Genomic DNA, 19,802 nt, shown 5'->3' on the forward strand with positions numbered 1-19,802 from the left:
AAATACACCTCAAGATGGTCCTGCATTGCACACACCTGGAGAGTTTGCATGGCACATTTATTTACTGTGTTTTGTGTTGTCAGATAACTCTTAACACCCTACGTTTCCTGCGTATCTTAACAAATCCAACCTGTAATGTGCTGTTGGCTCTCTACACAGTGACCTCACGTGATACAATGAATACAGACAACAGTTTTGGTATTCAGCATCTTTATTTCACATCACCACCTCTCCCTATGTGTAAAATTTTTGTTAGTTTTAGTGGCTTATGACACCATTACAGGTGATGCAAATTTCTTCTCCCCAGTTCCTCCACAGTGACCACTGGGACAAAATATTCATATTCTGTATAAGGCGACTCCTGGTCTTTGGTATCAGATGTGGTCATTGACAGATGAGTGCAGGACATCAGCTTCTGCCCCGTGGACTCCTTCCTCAGAACTGGTTGCTGCGGTACTACTCAAGAGAAAGCTCCTCCAGCTTTCTGCCATATAGCACCCTCATCACAAGCTGCCTCCAAACATGACCTGTATTCTTTGTCATTCAAAGATAAGGCCAAAGCAGAAGTTCTAAAGATATCTTGGACCTTTTAATGATCTGCTCATTCCCTTAGTAATCCCCCTGCGCCTCAAAGAATATAATCAGTTTGCCCATTCCACACACAATATCACTCCAAGTGAGATATCCTGCCTATTAGTGATGCTACAGTGAACCAACTTTCTCTGACAAAGTCTGGTTTTCTGTAGCTTCTGTTGCTCCTAGGAAAGTGAATAAAAAATGGCTGGAGACAATTTGCTTTCAGGGTAGCAGCTGCTAACTCACTACAGAAAGCCTGTGAGACTGGACTTCATCAACAGTGTCATACTTCTCAGCAACTCTCAAGATTGCTCGCTGTCAGGCTCTACTGGCCTGACACAACAGCTATAAATATTACGCTTGCAAGTTTTCCAAGACAGCAAGAACAGATGCCTCTTCCTGGATGGAAAACATTCTGCTCTTCATGTAGATATTAATATTCAGTGTCAATCAGCAGAGTGGCACAATATCCTCCTCTTTGTCAAGAGTCACTTGCTATCCTACACTGGCCTACTCAATGCCATATTTTCTCTATGCACCACACTTTCTGTACTCATAGCACGAAGTCTTGACCAATGAAGGTTACAAAGTAGATGTCTTCAGAGGTCACCTTGCAAGATGGAGGTTACCCCAAAAAAATAACATAACTACCTTGGATATGAACAAGGAGTTTTAGGGAGTCTGCTTCAGAATACATGTACCTCCAAGCTCATTAGCAGACATATTTCTAATCTCTTGATTTGAGAGAGCAATGCACACCTTTCCTTCAAGATCTGCTGGTTTTTAGGATCTTTCACGAGATAAGGCAGGTACTGAGCCTCTTTGCTGTAGCACGGCTGTGGCAATTTGGGTATATGGACTTCCTCAGTGCAGGAATGAGGTATCAAGAAGGTTGCCCATGTTCCTGGGCATTCTTATGCAGAGTTCTGGGAGACTGACCTATTTGAGATCAGTCATCTGATCTCAAATCACATGGAGGATCAACCTCCATCTCTGTGATCACTAAACCACCCTTATTCATCCCTGATTACAAACAGTGAGAGAAATTTCACTAAAAGAACCTACCTTGCTAAGTGAACTGTCTTCTTCATGATGTTCAGAAAGAGCCCTTAGACTTTTGGATATCTCAGTACTCATTCTCACAATTATATAGGGAAGACATAGATAGACACCTATCTATTTGTTCAGTCACCCTGTAATAACCTTGTCTCACTACTTCTCCATCATGAAAAGTTCCTTTGTTTTTTTTATATATATACACACACACACACATATACATCTATAATACGTCATAGGGTGACAAAACATGTATATACGTTTTGTCACCCTATGGTTAGTTGTGTGTTCTTTAGAGATCTGCTTAATATTTCCCCCTGGAAAAGTAGCCTACCCACCCAAGATGACTCTCAGCTTAGTGTTCATAGCTTTGATGAATTAACCATATAAGCTGACAGCAACCCATTTGCTTCTTTGCCTTTCCACCAGGCTTTCTGGTGGCTTCGATCTTTAGTAGGAAAACAGGAAAATTCAGGTACTAACTAACGATGTCTCTTATAATTGTCGTCTTTTCAGTTAGACTCTTCCTCCAGATCATTCCAATGTGTGCTCAGTAAGTTGAGTTTAAGAAGTTTTATTTATTTTTTCTTGAAGTCTCACACTCCTTATGTGAATGCTTCCCTTCCACCTACTTGGGACCAACCCATTCTGTTTCCACAGCTATTTGTGTCATCATCCAACAGCTACTAACAAGTCAAAGGGCAAATCTTTGCCAGGACCTAGAGAGAACACTGCTATGCTGAACCTGTAACTAGTGATGAAAACAAACCACTAGAACTCAAGCTGCACTAACAGCCTCATTACAGAGACTCCCTGTTCACAGAACTAGCAAAGTCACTTTGAACTTTATTCCTAAATTTAGACAGCACTAAGTCATCACAGAGGCATCCAGAAATGATGCTGTATTAGGCAGAGCAACCCTGTATTCACCTACAATGAATGACTCAACTAGGTAACCAGCAAATACATGTTTAGGGATATTGTTTGGAATCACCCACAGAGCAGAGGTGGACTATTATCAGAGGAAAGAAAAAGAAAAACCAAAAAGAAAATTACTACAGGAAATAATTAAATTTCTCCTTTCCTCTTCCCTTTCTTCACAAAACTCTTTAGCTCTTGGGAGCTCTTTAGCTCTCTGAAACAACACGGAATCAAGGGATATATAATACTCACTATCCTATTTGCGCAGCAGACCTAAGGGTAAGGCTGGGTATACAAGTGCCTTGCAGATCTTAATTAGATAAGACTTTCAGATCTTCAATACCAGCAGCTTAAGCACACCCTCAGCATGAACGTATATGCTCAAAAATGGCCAGTGAGTGATAAATAGCTTTCATTAATGTCGGTGTTCATTAGAATGAGATAGAAGAACAGATATTACCATTAGAAATGCATTTCATTCCTATCATCACAATGATTTTCAAGTTATACCTACCAAAAGAAAAACTTTGCTGTCAGGCTTGACTTTGTGTTTCTCCATGTATTTTATGAGGCTACTATTGGCATATCTGAAAAATACAGTTAAACAAAGACACTTCTGAAATAATACAGTATTAAGAATATGGAACTGTACCAAGTGATCACAAAAACATTTACCAGCCCTTAATAAGTAAGCTGTAAAAAGAACTGCTACCAGAAAACATGTCAGATATTTATCTAGCAGTTGCACACATAAAGTGTGCTTTTCACTAACAGGAGTAGTATCAACGGTGTACAGATTATTTCCATGGAACATGCAACTTTTATAGTGCATGGATAAGCTGTTTACATGGGCATATGACAGAGAAACTCAACTTGAAGTTTATACTCTAGTTTTCTAAAGCAACTCTGCCACAGAAAGTGTACAGCAGTTCGTAACAGCGCAACAGCTAAGCTATTGTTTCCAGTTGCAATTTGGCAGAACAGTTAGTTTACCATTCTGCCTCCCTCACCCCAGCCTGCAGCAAACCATACAGCCCTTACAGTTCCCAAGTTCAAAAATGCCCCAAATATGTATGACCTGTGCCTTGCCTTTAATCTACAAATCCAGAGGTTATCTATAGCCGTTTTCAAAAGAAAGAAGCTTTGTGCACAGGTAAGCTTCATATCTTGTCTAAAGCCAGCGTAACGAATCCACAGCAGAGCTGGCAACAGAATCCAAAACTCCTGAATCCATGTCCTCTGCCTTACAACAGAGTCTGTGCTGCTCCTTACACGCTCTGATCTATCACCACCACTTGACTAATTTAGCCAAAGCACCCGGAAACACTAAAAGTGGAATATTGTCATATTCCAGATAGGCTTTGCATCACAACCTATTGAACACGTTACCTTCCATAGAAGTTTCTGTCCACTACTTTACTGTCTCCACATATCTGCTGGTCAAAAGGACCAGGGAGGTGCTTCCGTAGTCTTTCTCACACAAAATGAATGAGGTTACCTTGAACAGCTAATACAAGTGGTTTAAGCAAGCTCATTCATCTGTGCCTGCCATAGATTAAATGGCACTTATGACGGCCCCTTCTAGAGAAATGAGGAGACCACTCAGTTGATGCTTTCAACAAGCAGCTGAGGGAGGGAACACCATTCAAGCAAAACAGCTAGTTCAAAAAGGACAGCTGTCACAGTGTTAGAACTCAAACAGTCCAAAATTGCCTCCCCAAAAAGTCAGAGGAAAGGAGCCAATTTCTGCCTGTTACATTCACTGAACTGTTGTTGCGTTATCATCACTTACGTTGTTCTCCTAAAATCCTTCTGAAGAGTTGGATATTCTGGCATCTTCCTTATGTCTTCCCAATCTTTATCTTTGGTGGTGGGGGGGGAAAAGGAGAAGCATTTACAATTCTGAAAGTGTAGGTTAAGTAATACATGAGAAGAAATAACTACAGCAGGTGTTTGACTTTCTGTTTGTTGGCCAATGCTATTGTTCCATAATTGTCAGCATTTCCAAATCCATCAAACCAACAGCTTCTTTGTACCTATACAAACAACTAGTCATTTCCTTTAGGAAAAAAAAAAAAATCAACTCAGTAGCATTATGTCTGATGCTTTAATGAAAATAAATTACCTGCAGGGAATCCCATTACACTGAAAATGCGATCTAGCTGATCGTGATGAAAAGGATTACTTGTTTTGATGTCCTCCTGACGACAGTGAAATATAGGTTCTGAAGTCAATAGTTCAGCAAATATGCAGCCAATTGCCCAAATATCTAAGAAAGAAGGAGGATAATTCATGCAAGTTTACTGTATTTCATCACTCTTTTTTGTTTCTGCACAATTTCTCAACAACCTGTATAATCACAGTAAGACAAAATGCCTCACAGTGTAATTACATACAGTACTTTAAAAATAATGCATTAATATAATACATTAAAAAGGGTAAAATCTGGAGATACAGGGTTTTTTTCAATCAAAATTAGAGTCTCCAAATTCTGTTTCAAGTTGTACACTGGCATTCCAGCACTGAACGTATTCAGAGTTATGGCAGAAACCTACACAATATTTGCTGACAACATAGCTTAAAGGGCATTCAACTGACCATCAAAACCAAACCATAAATCCCCAATAAAGACACATTGAAATAAAAGTTCTATCACATATTTCAGAACAATTCCAAACAGATAATTGATAACCGAATAAATACTATGAAGGAAAAGACTAATAACTCATATGTTTAGCCAAATAGTGCAAGGTAGTTAAAATGGAGAAACAAAATCCTAATTTTAATCAAGGGTAGAAGAGTGATTACCAAACTTTAAAAAAAAAAATCCTACTTGACAGCTGACTCCCACTGGAACAATACTGGAACTGTCTCATCTACATCTCATGTACATACAGAAAACAGCGTGATATACTGAAGTTTTAATGAGAGAAAATGACAACCTTTGTTTCATAAATTTCTCATTAATATGCTTTTCAAAATTAAATCTATTGTGGACAAGAACATTAGTTTCATTTACAGGAGAAGAAATTTCTAGATTACATGTATTCATTCTAGTTACTACTATCACCACCCATCTTAGTGTTCTGTATGACCTGAATGCTTTACTATGCATCTTAAAATGAAAGTGTGAATTTGTCAGCGAGAAGAAGGTTCTAGCAGAACAGAAATGGATTTGCTACATTGACAAATACGTGTCTGGGATATAACTCTGGAAAAAGATGTTGAGATCAGATGAATAATGAGCGTATATTGCTGAATACAAGAGTGTTGAGACTTGCTTAGTAGTTGAGGTTAAACTAGATGGCCCTGGGAAACCTTTTGGATTTTATCAAATTTAATAGCATAAATATAGAAAACAATTTACCCTTAATTTATAGGTCTAAGAAATAAAAAAATTACCTAACTGGAGTTTGGTTTATTAGATTCAGACTAAAGAGAACACCAAGAGAAGTCTTGTTTGTTGCAACTAATCTGAGACTCAAAACCCCACCTGCTGCCAATGGTGGTGTTTGGCCCTGCTGTTTGTGAGACACATGGTCTCTTGAGGAAAGAAAAAAGCACTGCTCTCTTTATGTAGGGAATGAAAAAAGAGCCATCACACTCTCTTTGCCTAAACAGGTCAGTTCCGTTTCCATCACCATTACAGGTATGGAGCTTGGGGTGTCCCAATTTATAAGCCTTTCTCTCTACTTCCTTTACAGGAAAGATTGATAACATTTCATTCAGACTTTACAGTTTTGTCAGGGTATAACTTTCTCTGTGCATTACATCACTTTCTCAGGGTTTTATCTTCCTTTGATTTTCTTCTTAGCCTTATCTGCATGAAAACAAGATCTTTAGCGCTTAAGATTTTACCTGCTCAAGCAGCTAATGCAGCATATTAATCACAACTCCTGCCTGGGTAGCAGGCATAAGTTATCTACTCCAGAACGGAAATTACTCACTGTTTGAAGAATAGCATCTTCGTTTAACAGTATCTGTTCACTCATTTTTATACTAGATAGAAAATCCTTCTGGAGATGGTTTATCTAGAGGCCAAAGGAGTTGCAACCCTCTTGGTTTCCATGGCTTTCTGCAGTGCTCGCTGTCCATCACATAGTGAGGGAGAGGCTGGGCCACTGCTCATTATTCTATTCATTACTGCTCTATCCAGACTGAGCTTTTCCTTTTAAAGAAAAAAAATCTAGTATTCTTGTTGACAGCAAAGCTGAACTGGGAAATCTCCCTGATGTGACACAGCAAACTTCAAAACTCCGTTCTTCCTTCATCAGCTGAACAGTGTGAGAGCAGAGCCACTGTGGCAATGCATTCCCACTTCCTGACTCCATGATTAATGCAGAGAGCACATTTTAAACCCTTTGAGAATTCAGAAAGACAGACGTTGTACCAACTGGAAGTTACATCTGAATAAACACTGGTAACTCCCAAGCTGGTGTTGTATTTTCTATGGGATGACATTACTGGACAAGTGAAGCATGAGAACAATTTAGCTCTGATCAGTCATTATAGTCTGTAGTAGTTCATAGTGCTGGGTTTCAACCCTTTAGGTCTCTTGCCAGATACTCTTCAGCTTCAAAGAACTAACATAAAATAACCCAAAATACTTAGTACAGAAAACCTGAAGCTTTAATTTCCGTAAGTGAAGATTAAACAGCTGGAAAAGGCCTTATAGCCAAGCAGCTCAAGCAGGTCAGGGTCTTCCTTGTTTTGTTCTTTTATGTAACCTGATCTCGAACACATCCTTGGCACATATTGAAACCATTCTCACAGTTCTGCCAAGTTCAGCTAGTCCCCCTTTTTTTTTTTTAAATAACATTCATAATTTACAGTAATTATTTACCACGTGGCACCTTTCTAGCAGGAACTCCTTGTTAAATTCTGGCAAGTTTAAAAGCTTCATCAATACAAGCAGTCCTAATAGGTATCTCCTACATTGTTCATATTAGTCAACCAAATACAAACTTCAGCTCTAACTATGGAAAAATGTGTCAATAATTAGCAATTTCCCTATCCAGTGCCATTTCATATGTTTTCAGTTTGTGGTCCCTAAAAAAGATTAATGATTATTACATCTATTCCAAATCAATTCCAAATAAGAAGCACTACCCCTCAGAAGTGGGCGTTTACAGGGGCAAAGCTTAACACGCATAAGCAGTATTTTTCAACTACAGCACATTATTAATCTAGTGCACATCTGCCTCTAGCACAAGAGAAACTTCTTGTTATGTTGTATAACAATTTCATTATAAACCAAATTTCTGTTTAAAAGCCACCACCAAAAATAAGAGGCAAACTACAGACAGTATCCATTTTAACTTGTTATGTACCAGAACCACTGAAGACAGGGCCATATAGGTCCTACAAGGTTGCATCGGATACTAAATGTTTTCCCATCTGATGTCCCAGGAGGATCCTAATAAATATACAACCATTCCTACAAGGATGGTTCTGTTTCCTACACTTTCTTCTACTATCATTAGGTTTCAGGAATGATCTGTGGTAAAAGGTTTTTACTGTTTGTTTTCCTGTTGGTGGGGTTGTTTTTTTTTGTTTTGTTTTTCCCTTTGCCCTCTGAGACTTCCACACTCCCCACTTTCCCCAAGTTTACACTGAACCTGAATGCAAGCCAGTTTTGCTCCCTGACACTGGAAAGTGAATGCCTTGTAGCATACTCCCTTTCCCTAGACTCCTCACCGAACAGCTTGCTAAGGTCCCATTCAAACCTATTCACAGTGAAATATCCTTCCCTGTAACAATATTACTCAAGTACTATACAATATTTTTGTAAAAGGAAAAAATAGCCTTTTAAAGATGGTCACTTGTGGTTGGTAAACAGACCCATATATATGCCTGGGTGCACAGATTATTAGAATATTTGTATGGCTGCCCATGTCCCAGTTTTAAAACCTGTGACTAATAGCTTTATAGATCAGCTACTAAAGCTGAGAAAATCCTGCACGTCCCACTCTAGTGCCGTACCCAAGGAGCACGTACAAAAGGATGCTGACATAGTTGTTTTATTGATAGGGCTGATTAAGCAGACAAATGCTCATATATTCTTTCCTTTCTATGGCACAATAATCTCATTTCTGTATTTGTTCCAATATTTTGGAAACATTCTTTAAGAATATTATGACAATTTAAGACAATAAGACAATTTATTGAGCAATAGCCCTGACTCTCAAAACAAAACATCTTTTCCCATGCATATTAACTACAATGTTTCATCGAAGACAGGACAGAGTCCAAGATGAAATACTTTACGCTTCTTAACTATATCCAAGAAAAGAAATACATAAACAAGCTCTTAGCCTCATACAATTCTTTAATAAAATTCTGTTAAAGTAATTTAAGAATGGGAAAACACCTATTTAGCTGCAATCAATCTGTGGAATTCATCATTAGTGAGTTTGGTCTAGCAGCTTCAACCAACCTGCTTTTTTTTGTTTTGGTTTGAACACGAAGTCTAGAATCTAGGACACATCTGGATGCTGGTAAAGGAAGCAAACGGTGGATGGACACCAGAATACAACTTCTCTACATCCACCAAGGGCTAATGCAACAACCAGGGTAACCAAAAGCTAGTTAGCACGGCCTTAGCCCAAACAAGGCAATCCAGGTCACCTATGAAGAGCTACAATGTCTATGTAAGATTCACCAAATCTTTCACATCATAGAATCATAGGATCATTTAGGTTGGAAGAGACCTTTAAAATCATCGAGACCAACTGTTAACCTAGCACTGCCAAGTCCACCACTAAACCATGTCCCTAAACGCCACATCTACACATCTTTTGAATACCTCCAGGGATGGTGACTCCACCACTTCCCTGGGCAGCCTGCTCCAATGCTTGACAACCCTCTCGGTGAAGAAATTTTTCCTAATACCCAATCTAAACCTCCCCTGGTGCAAATCAAGGCAAGGACAACAAATACACCAACATACTCGAAACCCGAAAGGTGGCCGCACAAGCAAACACGTCTAATTTTTTCAAATAAATATCAGTTGGTCTAATGAAAAGGTAAAACCTCTTTATAAGAAAATCTTGCCTCTCTTATGCTGAGCACAGCAGCAGATTCTAAGCTTATCTGGAATCTTTACACCCTGTGACCTAGGAGCATAGAGACACTATAGGAAAAGAGTTTATTAATTTTTACATTGGATTTAAATACCTAGAAATTAGATTTAAAATAATAATACACCTTTAAATGGGAATTTCTCATTTCTTTGTCCCGATAAGGTGACTAGAACATTCCTATGTCTGCTATCACAGACAGACACAAGGGAAAGGTCTTCCCTTTCATACCTTAAGGTCTCAATTTCTAAAGTTTAAATGAAGTGTGTAGTCAGCAAAACAGAAGGTCATGGAAGAAGTGGTTACTAGCCTTTTAAATTTGACACTTTCTATGAAGAACTGAGAATGGGGTCAAACATTTACATGTGACAGTCTTTTCAAGGGGAAGCAAAAAATCATGTCAGTGGGCTAAGGGTCAGAAATTTCCTATCACTCATTGGTAAGTTAGGCAATGTTTACTGATCTTTAACAAACAGCACCTCAACAGAACTTGACTGAAGAACAGAAGTTTATAGTGTAAAGCCAAAGATGAATGTTCTGCAGACAGAAAAAATACCTCTCAGTAATCTGAAGGATGCTCACAGCCAGCCAAACGTGCCTCTGAGAGCAATGTTTTATTTCAGGAGCGTGTAATCTCCTGTGCCATGACGTAGAGTCAAGATAATTCAAAACTTTTAAAGGCAAAACCGTATTAATTCCAATCAGTCATGAAATCTATTATCCTCACACTTTTTTTTTTACCTGTATGCCTCCACCCTAGCCTTTTAAACTAAGCTGCCCTTTTCTCATGTTTGTACTAAGAATTTAATTAATTTCAATTACTACACCTTAAAAATTTTGAAGCATCTTGACTGAAATTCTGACACTGAAATCAACTGCAATTTTCTACAGGCTTTAGTGGGCCAGGATTTCTCATTCTCTCTAAACAGAGTTATTTTAGCTTGTCAAAATATTTATTTTCCCACATAAATTTCTATTCCTCAGTATATCAGCATTAAATGAAGATCCTGAATCATATGATTTCAGCCTTCTGCTGTGCATTAGACACATAATCTAGCTTGCAACTTACACTTAAACTACTGTGGTAAGCTTGACAACACAGGTACAATAGATTTAATATGGGGAGTGGCAATAGGACCAGAGGCCCTAAGTAGTCCTCTCATGCAGCAAAAATACGATTGCAAACAAAGAAACCCTGTTAAAGAACTTAAATCTTTAATTTACAAAACTTCACATGCAAAAATTCGGAAATTCCAGGTTTATGGTTCTATATGCAACCTTGTATTTTCCTTGTGCAGCCTATGTACTGAAGAAGACAGGAATCCTCAAGGCAGGGAAAATGCAGTCTTATCAACAATTGTGCCATAGAGCACGAGAATTAAACTTTTACCAACATTATACCGCCTTTGTAAGAATTTTCAGTGCCTGTCTTCCCAAATGCTCTCCACACCCCACACCCCCAAATCTATATACAACATTTTCATCAGCAATTCTTCAACTCTTCAGTTGTGTCTCCAAGACTACTACTGTGTAAACTACAGATTAACTACATTAGCTAGCAATAGAGCAGGCTAACATCCTTGAGAGACAGAATAGAGTAATGGTTGCATGAATGCAGAATAGAGTGATGGTTCCATCTTCTTTCTCCTCTCAGTTCTTCCAGAAACCGGGGTGGGCTCCAGCCTCAGGTGATGTCGCTTCAGGGCAGGGAATTAGGTCACTGGGACAAGCGCTGAGTCCTGGCAAGGAAAGTGTGGTTACAGCCTTCTTTTCTCCCTAATCCTGAGCCTTCATATGTGTCAAGAGGCGGCAGAGGGATATTATTTTTATGCCAACTCCAGTAACCCCGAGATGTAGTAAAGAACGTACTGCTACTTTTGTTCCAGCAACAGCACTGCTTATACCTCAGAGGGTCCAAGAGGTACTCTGGCAGGCTGCCAAAGCTTTTCACGGAAACAAAAGTAAAAAGAAAAATGTTCTTTCAGTGACAACTCATCAAAAGCACAAGGAATGTAATGGGTGACACAAAAGGCAGCTTTGTAGCCTCAGAGATACTTCCCCCTACCAAATATCAAACAACTGCAGCAAGTAAAGGCAGTATGAAAGCTTCTCACTGCAAAGGCCACAAGTGCCTTTTATACTGCAAAGTATTAGGCAAGTCTAATACAGAAATCGTTACCATTTCTTCCTGTAATGATGAAAGAATTAAGAACAGGCAACATATGCTGCTGTTTGGTAAAATAGTACTTACAAAGCTTTTCAGGGAACATACACAGCTTTGCATTGTCACTTTATCATATGAAAAAAGTGATTGACAGTATCATCTGATCATAGGACCGGAAAGCCAGGAACTCCTGATTATTAATTATGGTGTTTTATCATTAATTTCCTCCCTCCTCCTCCATTTTTTCTCCCATCTCATTCCATCACTGCAAGTAAGTGTCCAATATACAATCTATATCGTACAAATAGCACAGCATATTAGAGAATTGTTGCTATTTTCTGTGCTCTTCTGAACTGTAGCAAATGAGAAGTGAGCAGTACATATTCTCTGAAAGGGAAATACAACTTTTTTTTCCCAAATTAAATGCAGAATCTTTCAACAAAACAGCTTTTCTGTACACAACAGAGCTCTTTGGAGGTTAACTCCATGCTAAATGAAGAGGGACAACGAGTTTATAATCTGTTGTGTGCTCTCACTTGGCTTGTGTCATTAACTATTACAAGTTTTTACTAGGTCCAACACGTCAACACCTTCAGAGCTAACATAAGGTGAGCAAAAGGCATGCTATCTGGTAGATTAAGTTATAACAAGGAACATGTGTGAAGAATACTTTCCTGGCCTGTTCCAATTCACAAGCCATGACAGTCTTTTCTGGGAGTTACTAAAGCTTTTGATGCCTACCTTATTTCAGTCAACAGAGAGGAATGCACATGAAGAAATCTTGCCTCTTAGCACAGAGGGGTTTATTTGCCCTTCTAAACAGAGTACTTTACAACATCTTAACATTTCTGTTACTAAGGGGTTCAGCCTTACAGCTATTTCTAATAAGGCACTGAGAATATCTCCTACATAATTATAAGCAAATCTCTTGGATAGGCAATGAAATAAACTGCTGTGAAATGTAATTCTGCTGTCAGTCACAGCTATTGCCAAGAAGTCTACTTGTGAAGCAATCCCACCTGTCTTGAGAACAAGTTATTCTACTGAATCAGTGCTTTAGTGCTGAAAGCTTCAGTTGATATTGCTGAAATAATTGTGCCTGAAGATCAAATTGATGGATTAGCTAAAAAAATTCCTCTGCACCGGAAGTATGCACCTTGTTATGATAGTAGGTACTTGGGTTTTCAACCAAAACCAACTTTTGTGAGTGAACATTTTAGATATGGTAGTAAATAGAGCACACTAAAAGCCTTCATTACTGCACTAGTTAGCTAGGGTAAAGCGTTTATGGAACCAGGTTTTATAATGGATCACCTTTTGGGTCTTTAAATGGCAACCTCACGTTTCATTTAAGAAAATGAAATCAGCCTTTAGTCCATTGCTTTGTAAAGGAAGCCTTAAAAAATAAAGCCAAATCAAACATCTTTAAGATGCAAGTTCAACCATTCACCCGCTCATATATAAAAGGAACAATGTATTTGCAGTATATCCCAAAGAATCACAATATATCCCAACTAACACATACAGAATGGAATTAACTATGACAAGAAAGTGCGCAAAATGCATCTCCTAACCTTCTCCAAATGCTGAGTCTTGCTTTCTCATGTCATCATTCATGTTCCATTTCCATATTAGGATCCATTGTTTGCTCTGGGCTATGACAGGCATTGCAAGAAGTCCTCCTGCCTTACTTCCCTAAATCTTTTTTTTAACTGAGCTCACAGCGTAGGTTGCTCAGGGAGGTTAGAGAATCAAAAATGCTGCTGCAAAGCTCATCTGCCTGGTAAAGGGCAAAGTCAGTGAGATATTAGGGAAGGAAAAGCTTGCTCATGTAAGAGGCCCTATAGCTATTAACAGTTGGGAAGAACACGAAACTGGTGCTCGGAGGGAAAAATAATTAGAAGGAGAAAGACATGGAACTGAGACTATTACCGTCAAGGAGGGTTTTTTGGCCCGCTGATGATTTTTGATGTACATGGGGCTAAGCATAGATGGATTTTTGAAGGCACCTCTTGTTCGAAGTGGCTTTTAATCACAAAGCTATTACTATAGAGGATATTCTGCCTTCTGAGTATTTTTATGTTTTTTTTCCTGCTCTACCATAATCCATGTACAGTTAAGTCATAGTAATCATCATGCAATAGCAAATCTGCCAAAATGTTGAATAAAAAGGCAAAAGCACCTGGTTCTTCCCTTCATATGTTTTGCAAGAGGAGAGAATCATGAACATATGAAGAAGTATTGGGTGACCATGAGTGGAAGTTTACAGGTTAATTTACAGAGCAGTCTAAATCAGGACAATCAGCAGATTCTAATTGTGATTGAAGATTCAGTGGTTTTGTTTTCCTTTTCTTAATGTCCAGAATGTGTATATTTCTCAAGCTAACTGCAGATGCTAAGTGACATCCCAGGTTCTCAGACAAATTAATCCATTCACTGAGTTAATGAAAATAATTCATAACACACTTGTACTGGAGCTCCCTATTATCATTAACTGATTTTATCTTCAGGACAATACCATTAAGTAGCATCCCCACCTTACAGTGTTTCATTATGAAACACCACACAGGATGGATTAAATGACATGCTGTAAGCTACATAAAACACTTGGGACTGAATCATTATTTAAATCCAAGTCTCCTGAGACCCAGTTTACTATTCTAAGAGATCAAACTTTACTGTCTGCCCCACATTAGAGTACCTCCATTGGTTTTACAACAGCAGAGGCAGGTCTGACCCACTGCACTGTTCTCATTCTCCTGAGTATTAAGCTAGTACACGCTCCAACACACTTCTCAGACTCTTCAGAGTTGACAATGGTCGTCAGCTTTACTAGGTAATTTCTAGACATCAACATATTTGAGAACCAAGAGCAACAGAGCAGTTAGAAGAAGGCAGGAACTAGTATGCTAGATCTCAAAACAGTTAATGTTTTAAAGTGTATAACAATCCTGTGGACGATACTCCTTGAGCTGCTGTCAGCATCTCAAGTTTCCCAAAATACTAATAAATGTTGTTTTAAAATGTTCTATTTAAGTGACCTAACAATCCTTTTTAAAACCTTAATTTTCTTAGGCGATTGCAGTGATAACATTGTGGAGTGTAGTAAATGCTTTTTTTTTTTTTTTTTAAAGAAGAAACATGTATAGTATTTTAGAGATCACTGTCAAGCAAGAGGAAAAAACAGCAGTAAATCATCCAGTACCTGCAATAACTAGATAAGAGAGCAACAATTAATCTTTGGTATTAAAATACTTTGCCTCTCAGTAAAAGCGTGAGAACAACTGTGATAATCAAAATGAAGAAAGTTTACCACATGCCAAAATAAGTTTACCACAAAATATCATCTGAATCCAACTACTTCCCATGTCATATAACATTGCCCAGGGCATGAACAAGGCTCCCCTCCTGGTGTAGCCCGAGTTTTTCTTTTCAGGGTGCATAAAAGAATATTTTTCCAAACTTCTCTACTTTTCTTTTCTAGTTTTCCACAACCCCTTCCCCTCAAAAACTCTAACAAACAGGAATGTGGATCCCTATGCAGCAAACAGAAGCTGACTGACTATAGATTTGCTTTTTCTTAACTATCTCTCATAGATATTTAAAAGCAGTCCCTATACTCCCATGGCTCCACAGACCACAGGTGGGGAACCTCCCCTGTGCATTTTTCTTAAGGACTTTAGTCTTCTGCTTGGCCCCATTTGTAACGTCTGGTTTACCAGATTTTCCAGATAGGTCTTATTTTTCCTCCTTCCCCGCAACCCTCCCAGAACAAGAGACCAGAAGAGCTTTAGGCATCAGTCCAAGATTTCCAGAGGCCCCACAGCCCGGCCAGCGTGCCAACAATCTGTGCGCACACAGTAAGGACATCTGATGCACTCGGAACGTGTGGGACTTGCTGCATAGGCAATATGGAACACATATGCACATATTTCCATCCTAAATCCTACATAATACACCCCAGATACTTCCCTCTTCTTTTTTCCTGCATAAAGTAGAATGGAGTTGTTGAAACTCTAACAGATCCCAGCATTCGTTATAAATTCATTCCCTTTGATACACCTAATATTTTCCTGTGACATTTGCTTTCAAAGGCATTTTGATATCTGCTTATACCTTTCACACATTTCCAGCTTCCATAACCATATGTTAGTCTGGAAATAGAATGAGGTGACTGTGCACTGCCTAAGCTTTAAATTACAGTTTCTCTATACCTAAATCTTGTTCGGGCTGGTAAATGCAGTTGCCACATGGCCATTTCTACAGTCCTGCTGACTTACAATCTAGACAAATGAGGAAACGTAACTGAGCAATAGAGATTTCTCGGGTTCTCAGATTTTTTTTTTTTCCACAATAAATAATCCCATCCCTTTTCAGTGCAGGACAGTGTTTTAGCCTTGCTTACGGGGTGGTTGAATGATCACTCTAAAGACCTGTTTTGCCAACAAAATCCAAACCATCTAAAATACTCTAAGCCATCTGATGCCGTTTATCAAATATACTATTTCTTTAATTAAGGCAAGTGGTAAAGAGAGGTAAGATAACATGTTCTTGTTTGATAGCACTGCTAACTGTACAAGCTGCAACTTGATAAAAAACAAGTCTTAATTATGCTATTTCCTTGACATTACGCTACAAGACAGCCCAGAATGAATCACAGTAGAGACTGCCACATGCTTCCTTAAAAACCTATGATGAAAAAGAGTTCTTACTACTTACTTTACTTACTAAAACATTCTTTTCTATTTTGATGTTCCCAGAGTGAAAAAAAAATCTGATTAATGTCTCCTTTCAAGCTGAAAGCCAGCTTACCTTTTCCTTCATTTTGCCACAGTAATTTCCTTTACTTTCCTTAAAATTATGGGCAGTCTTTGCCCATCAATGAAAGGAGCACTGTACCTTGCCTCTTAACTTCAACCTTGTTTCTTTAGTATTTGAAGTATAAAGGCATTTTCTGTTGTGCTGGAGACTTTCCAAAAGTTCAGTAATTTTATTAACGTTTCCATGATTGCAAGCATTTTACATTTTCAGTTACTTGGTTTCACCTGAAGCTTGTTCAAGTTACTTTTATTTGCATATTTTACTTCTTTGCTAGAGTATTAGGATCTGATGAACACATGGGAACAGATTCTGCTTTTAAATAATGGTGCTGGAAATGCAGACCAGCTTCCACAGGCTACAATAAATTTAGTACGGAATTATATTGTGGTAACAGAACAGCAAGTGACCTTTGGCTTCTACAGCACCATTTTCCCAATTTGTATTCATCTGGTAAATTAGTTACTTGTAACTATGGTAGCAGATTATATAGGAAACTTTATTAACAAGTAGGGCTTAGATTATAAACGTTCACAGTTCAGGAAACTAAATATTATTCCCCATGAAACCCTAACATGGGCTTTTTACTATCCTTTTAACATGCAGAAAGCAAAAGCTATTTCTGTTTTTCAGCAACAGTATTTTCCTGACTCCTGTATCTCCTTAAAACATGATGTTATATACGTGATGAACAACTACTTGTTCTGCAAGTAAATAAATGAAAAGTAGAATATTTCATTACTATGAAGGAACAAATTAAATAAAGGGGAAAATGTCACTGAAAGACTACCTCTAAAATAATGAAATATGCTTCTATATAATTTTGTGTAATACATAGTTCTTTCTAAACAGACTGTATTTAGTCCAATTTTTACCCAAAGTTAAACCCAAAAAATGTAACTAAGATCAGGTCCAGAAAACAAAGACAAAAATCCTGAATGAGACAAAAGTCAAATTCTAATTTCATTCTTTGATCATGTATGAGAATTATTTACATGCAAGCAAGCATACCTAAAGGCTTTGTTATAAGAACAAAAACAAATTGGACACTATAGTAGACAGTGTCCAGGATATTACAAAAACATTGCTAATTAACATTATATGTGAAGCTAAGATAAGAGAGTATTAGATACAGAATACAGAAAATATATTTAGAGTAAAATCAAGACTAAGCCAGTAAAATCCTAAGCAATCATCTGAACTATGTAGCAACTATTGGACAATGTTCAGTCTGTTGCAGTAGAGAACTGCTGACAATGCGTTCCTAGTAAATTCAAACAAAAATATTTCTCACAATGATAAAATTGGAAGAGAATAGACCAAAGCTGGTATGACATTGCTTTTAGCCTGATTTTACTGATATTTACCAATTATACAAAATTATATATTATATAAAAGGCATAAGAAAATAGCTACAGAAAATAAGCAGCTATACCAAATAGCCTGTCATTTCCTTTTTCATAAATTGCTATATCTAATCACTTTTCTTCTAAATTATTATTTCCAACTGAAGAGCAGTTAAATGAGAATCTTATATAATTTATGAGTTATTACTAAGAGTGATACATTAGGGCTCCTGAGAATTATGTAATATTAAGAGATGTTAAAATTATATTTCTTGCACAGAGATTCAAGAGAGAGCTTTAAGAGTTGCGTCCTTTGCCAAAAACATTAGCATTCAAGTTAAACTCTCGCTAGCATGCTTGGCTCATTAAGATTGCCTTTTTTTAAGTGCACATAATGCTAGAAGCAAAATACAAGTCTGGACTCATAAACTGCATGAACATCACCGCTGTCATTTTGTAACCCACTTCTTCCCTTTGCCTTAAAGCCGCACATAGATCACCTCCGGTACCCTTATTCTTTTCTCTTCTCTTCAGTCACATGCTCCTCTAATCCTTCAGTCAGCCAACAAATCTCACCTTGCAACTTTCCTTGTTTTCATTTCCATATTTTTTTACTTTGCTGCCCAAACTGCTTTGAGTGCTCTCAGCACTCACGTTGCACACCAGGTACTACATGACCCATTCACACCCCTCCTGGGGATTCACTGGTGTGGATCTGATACAAGAAATAAAAGCCTCAGAAATAATAAACTACTAGCGAAACCAGATCTTTCTGAAGCATCATCATCCTCTAAAGTTTCACAGGGACTCCTTGTCTGTGTTTTAGTACAGACTACAGATCCCTCAGGGCAAGAACCAAGTAATTTATGACATAATTAAAAAAACAACGGCATTATACTAATTCATCCTTCAAAGAGATATCCTGAGATAATGATACATATCACTCACCTAAATCTGCAAACAATATGCTATCTATCAAAAATAGGCAACTGTCAGTTAAGGTAACTTCCCAGTACCACGCACTCAGTAATCTGGTCTACTCACATCCGTGTTTCACAAAATCGACATAGTCAGGGCAGTTTAAGCATCTAATTTACAGGTGGTTAAGGTAACCCTGTTGGTATTTTCTTTAAATACTTCTAGTAACTGTTTTCACGCACAACAGGGTGCAGTAAACAGAGACTTTAGAAGTTAGCAATCCCAGTTTGCAAGGAGGCAGATGCAAAGCAGGCCCTAAGAGTCTGCTTCAGACAACATGGCATTGTGCCACTGTCATGGTTTAACCTCAGTTGGCAACTGAGCATCACGCAGCCGCTCACTCACTCCCCCAGAGTGGGATGGGGGAGAGAATCGGAAGGGTAAAAGTGAGAAAACTTGTGGGTTGAGATAAAAACAGTTTAATAGGTAAAGCAAAAGCCGCGCATGCAAGCAAAGCAAAACAAGGAATTCATTCACTACTTCCCATGGGCAGGCAGGTGTTCAGCCATCTCCAGGAAAGCAGGGCTCCACCACGTGTAACGGTTACTTGGGAAGACAAACGCCACCACTCCAAACGTCCCCCCCTTCCTTCTTCTTCCCCCAGCTTTATATACTGAGCATGATGTCACACGGTATGGAACATCCCTTTGGCCAGTTTGGGTCAGCTGTCCTGGCTGCGCCCCCTCCCAGCTTCTTGTGCACCCCCAGCCTTCTCAGTCCGTAGAGCATGGGAAGCTGGAAAGTCCTTGACTAGTATAAACACTACCTAGCAGCAACTAAAACATGGGTGTGTTATCAACATTGTTCTCACCCTAAATCCAAAACACAGCACTGTACCAGCTACCAGGAAGGAAATTAACTCTA

The 19,802-nt window shown here is 38.4% G+C and overlaps 1 protein-coding gene across 1 annotated transcript in view; it reads right to left on the reverse strand.

Moving 5' to 3' along the window:
- Window positions 1–19,802, reverse strand: part of CDK19 (cyclin-dependent kinase 19) — a 122,385-nt gene that overhangs the window by 13,264 nt on the left and 89,319 nt on the right. Inside the window, exons 7-9 of the mRNA XM_009326433.1 lie at window positions 4,679–4,822; window positions 4,346–4,415; window positions 3,068–3,140 (exon numbers count right to left, since the gene is read on the reverse strand). Coding sequence (XP_009324708.1) covers window positions 3,068–3,140; window positions 4,346–4,415; window positions 4,679–4,822 — 287 coding nt within the window. The remainder of the gene's footprint in view (window positions 1–3,067; window positions 3,141–4,345; window positions 4,416–4,678; window positions 4,823–19,802) is intronic.

Source organism: Pygoscelis adeliae, unplaced genomic scaffold, assembly GCF_000699105.1.
Source record: "Pygoscelis adeliae isolate BGI_AS28 unplaced genomic scaffold, ASM69910v1 Scaffold206, whole genome shotgun sequence".
Taxonomy (NCBI): domain Eukaryota; kingdom Metazoa; phylum Chordata; class Aves; order Sphenisciformes; family Spheniscidae; genus Pygoscelis; species Pygoscelis adeliae.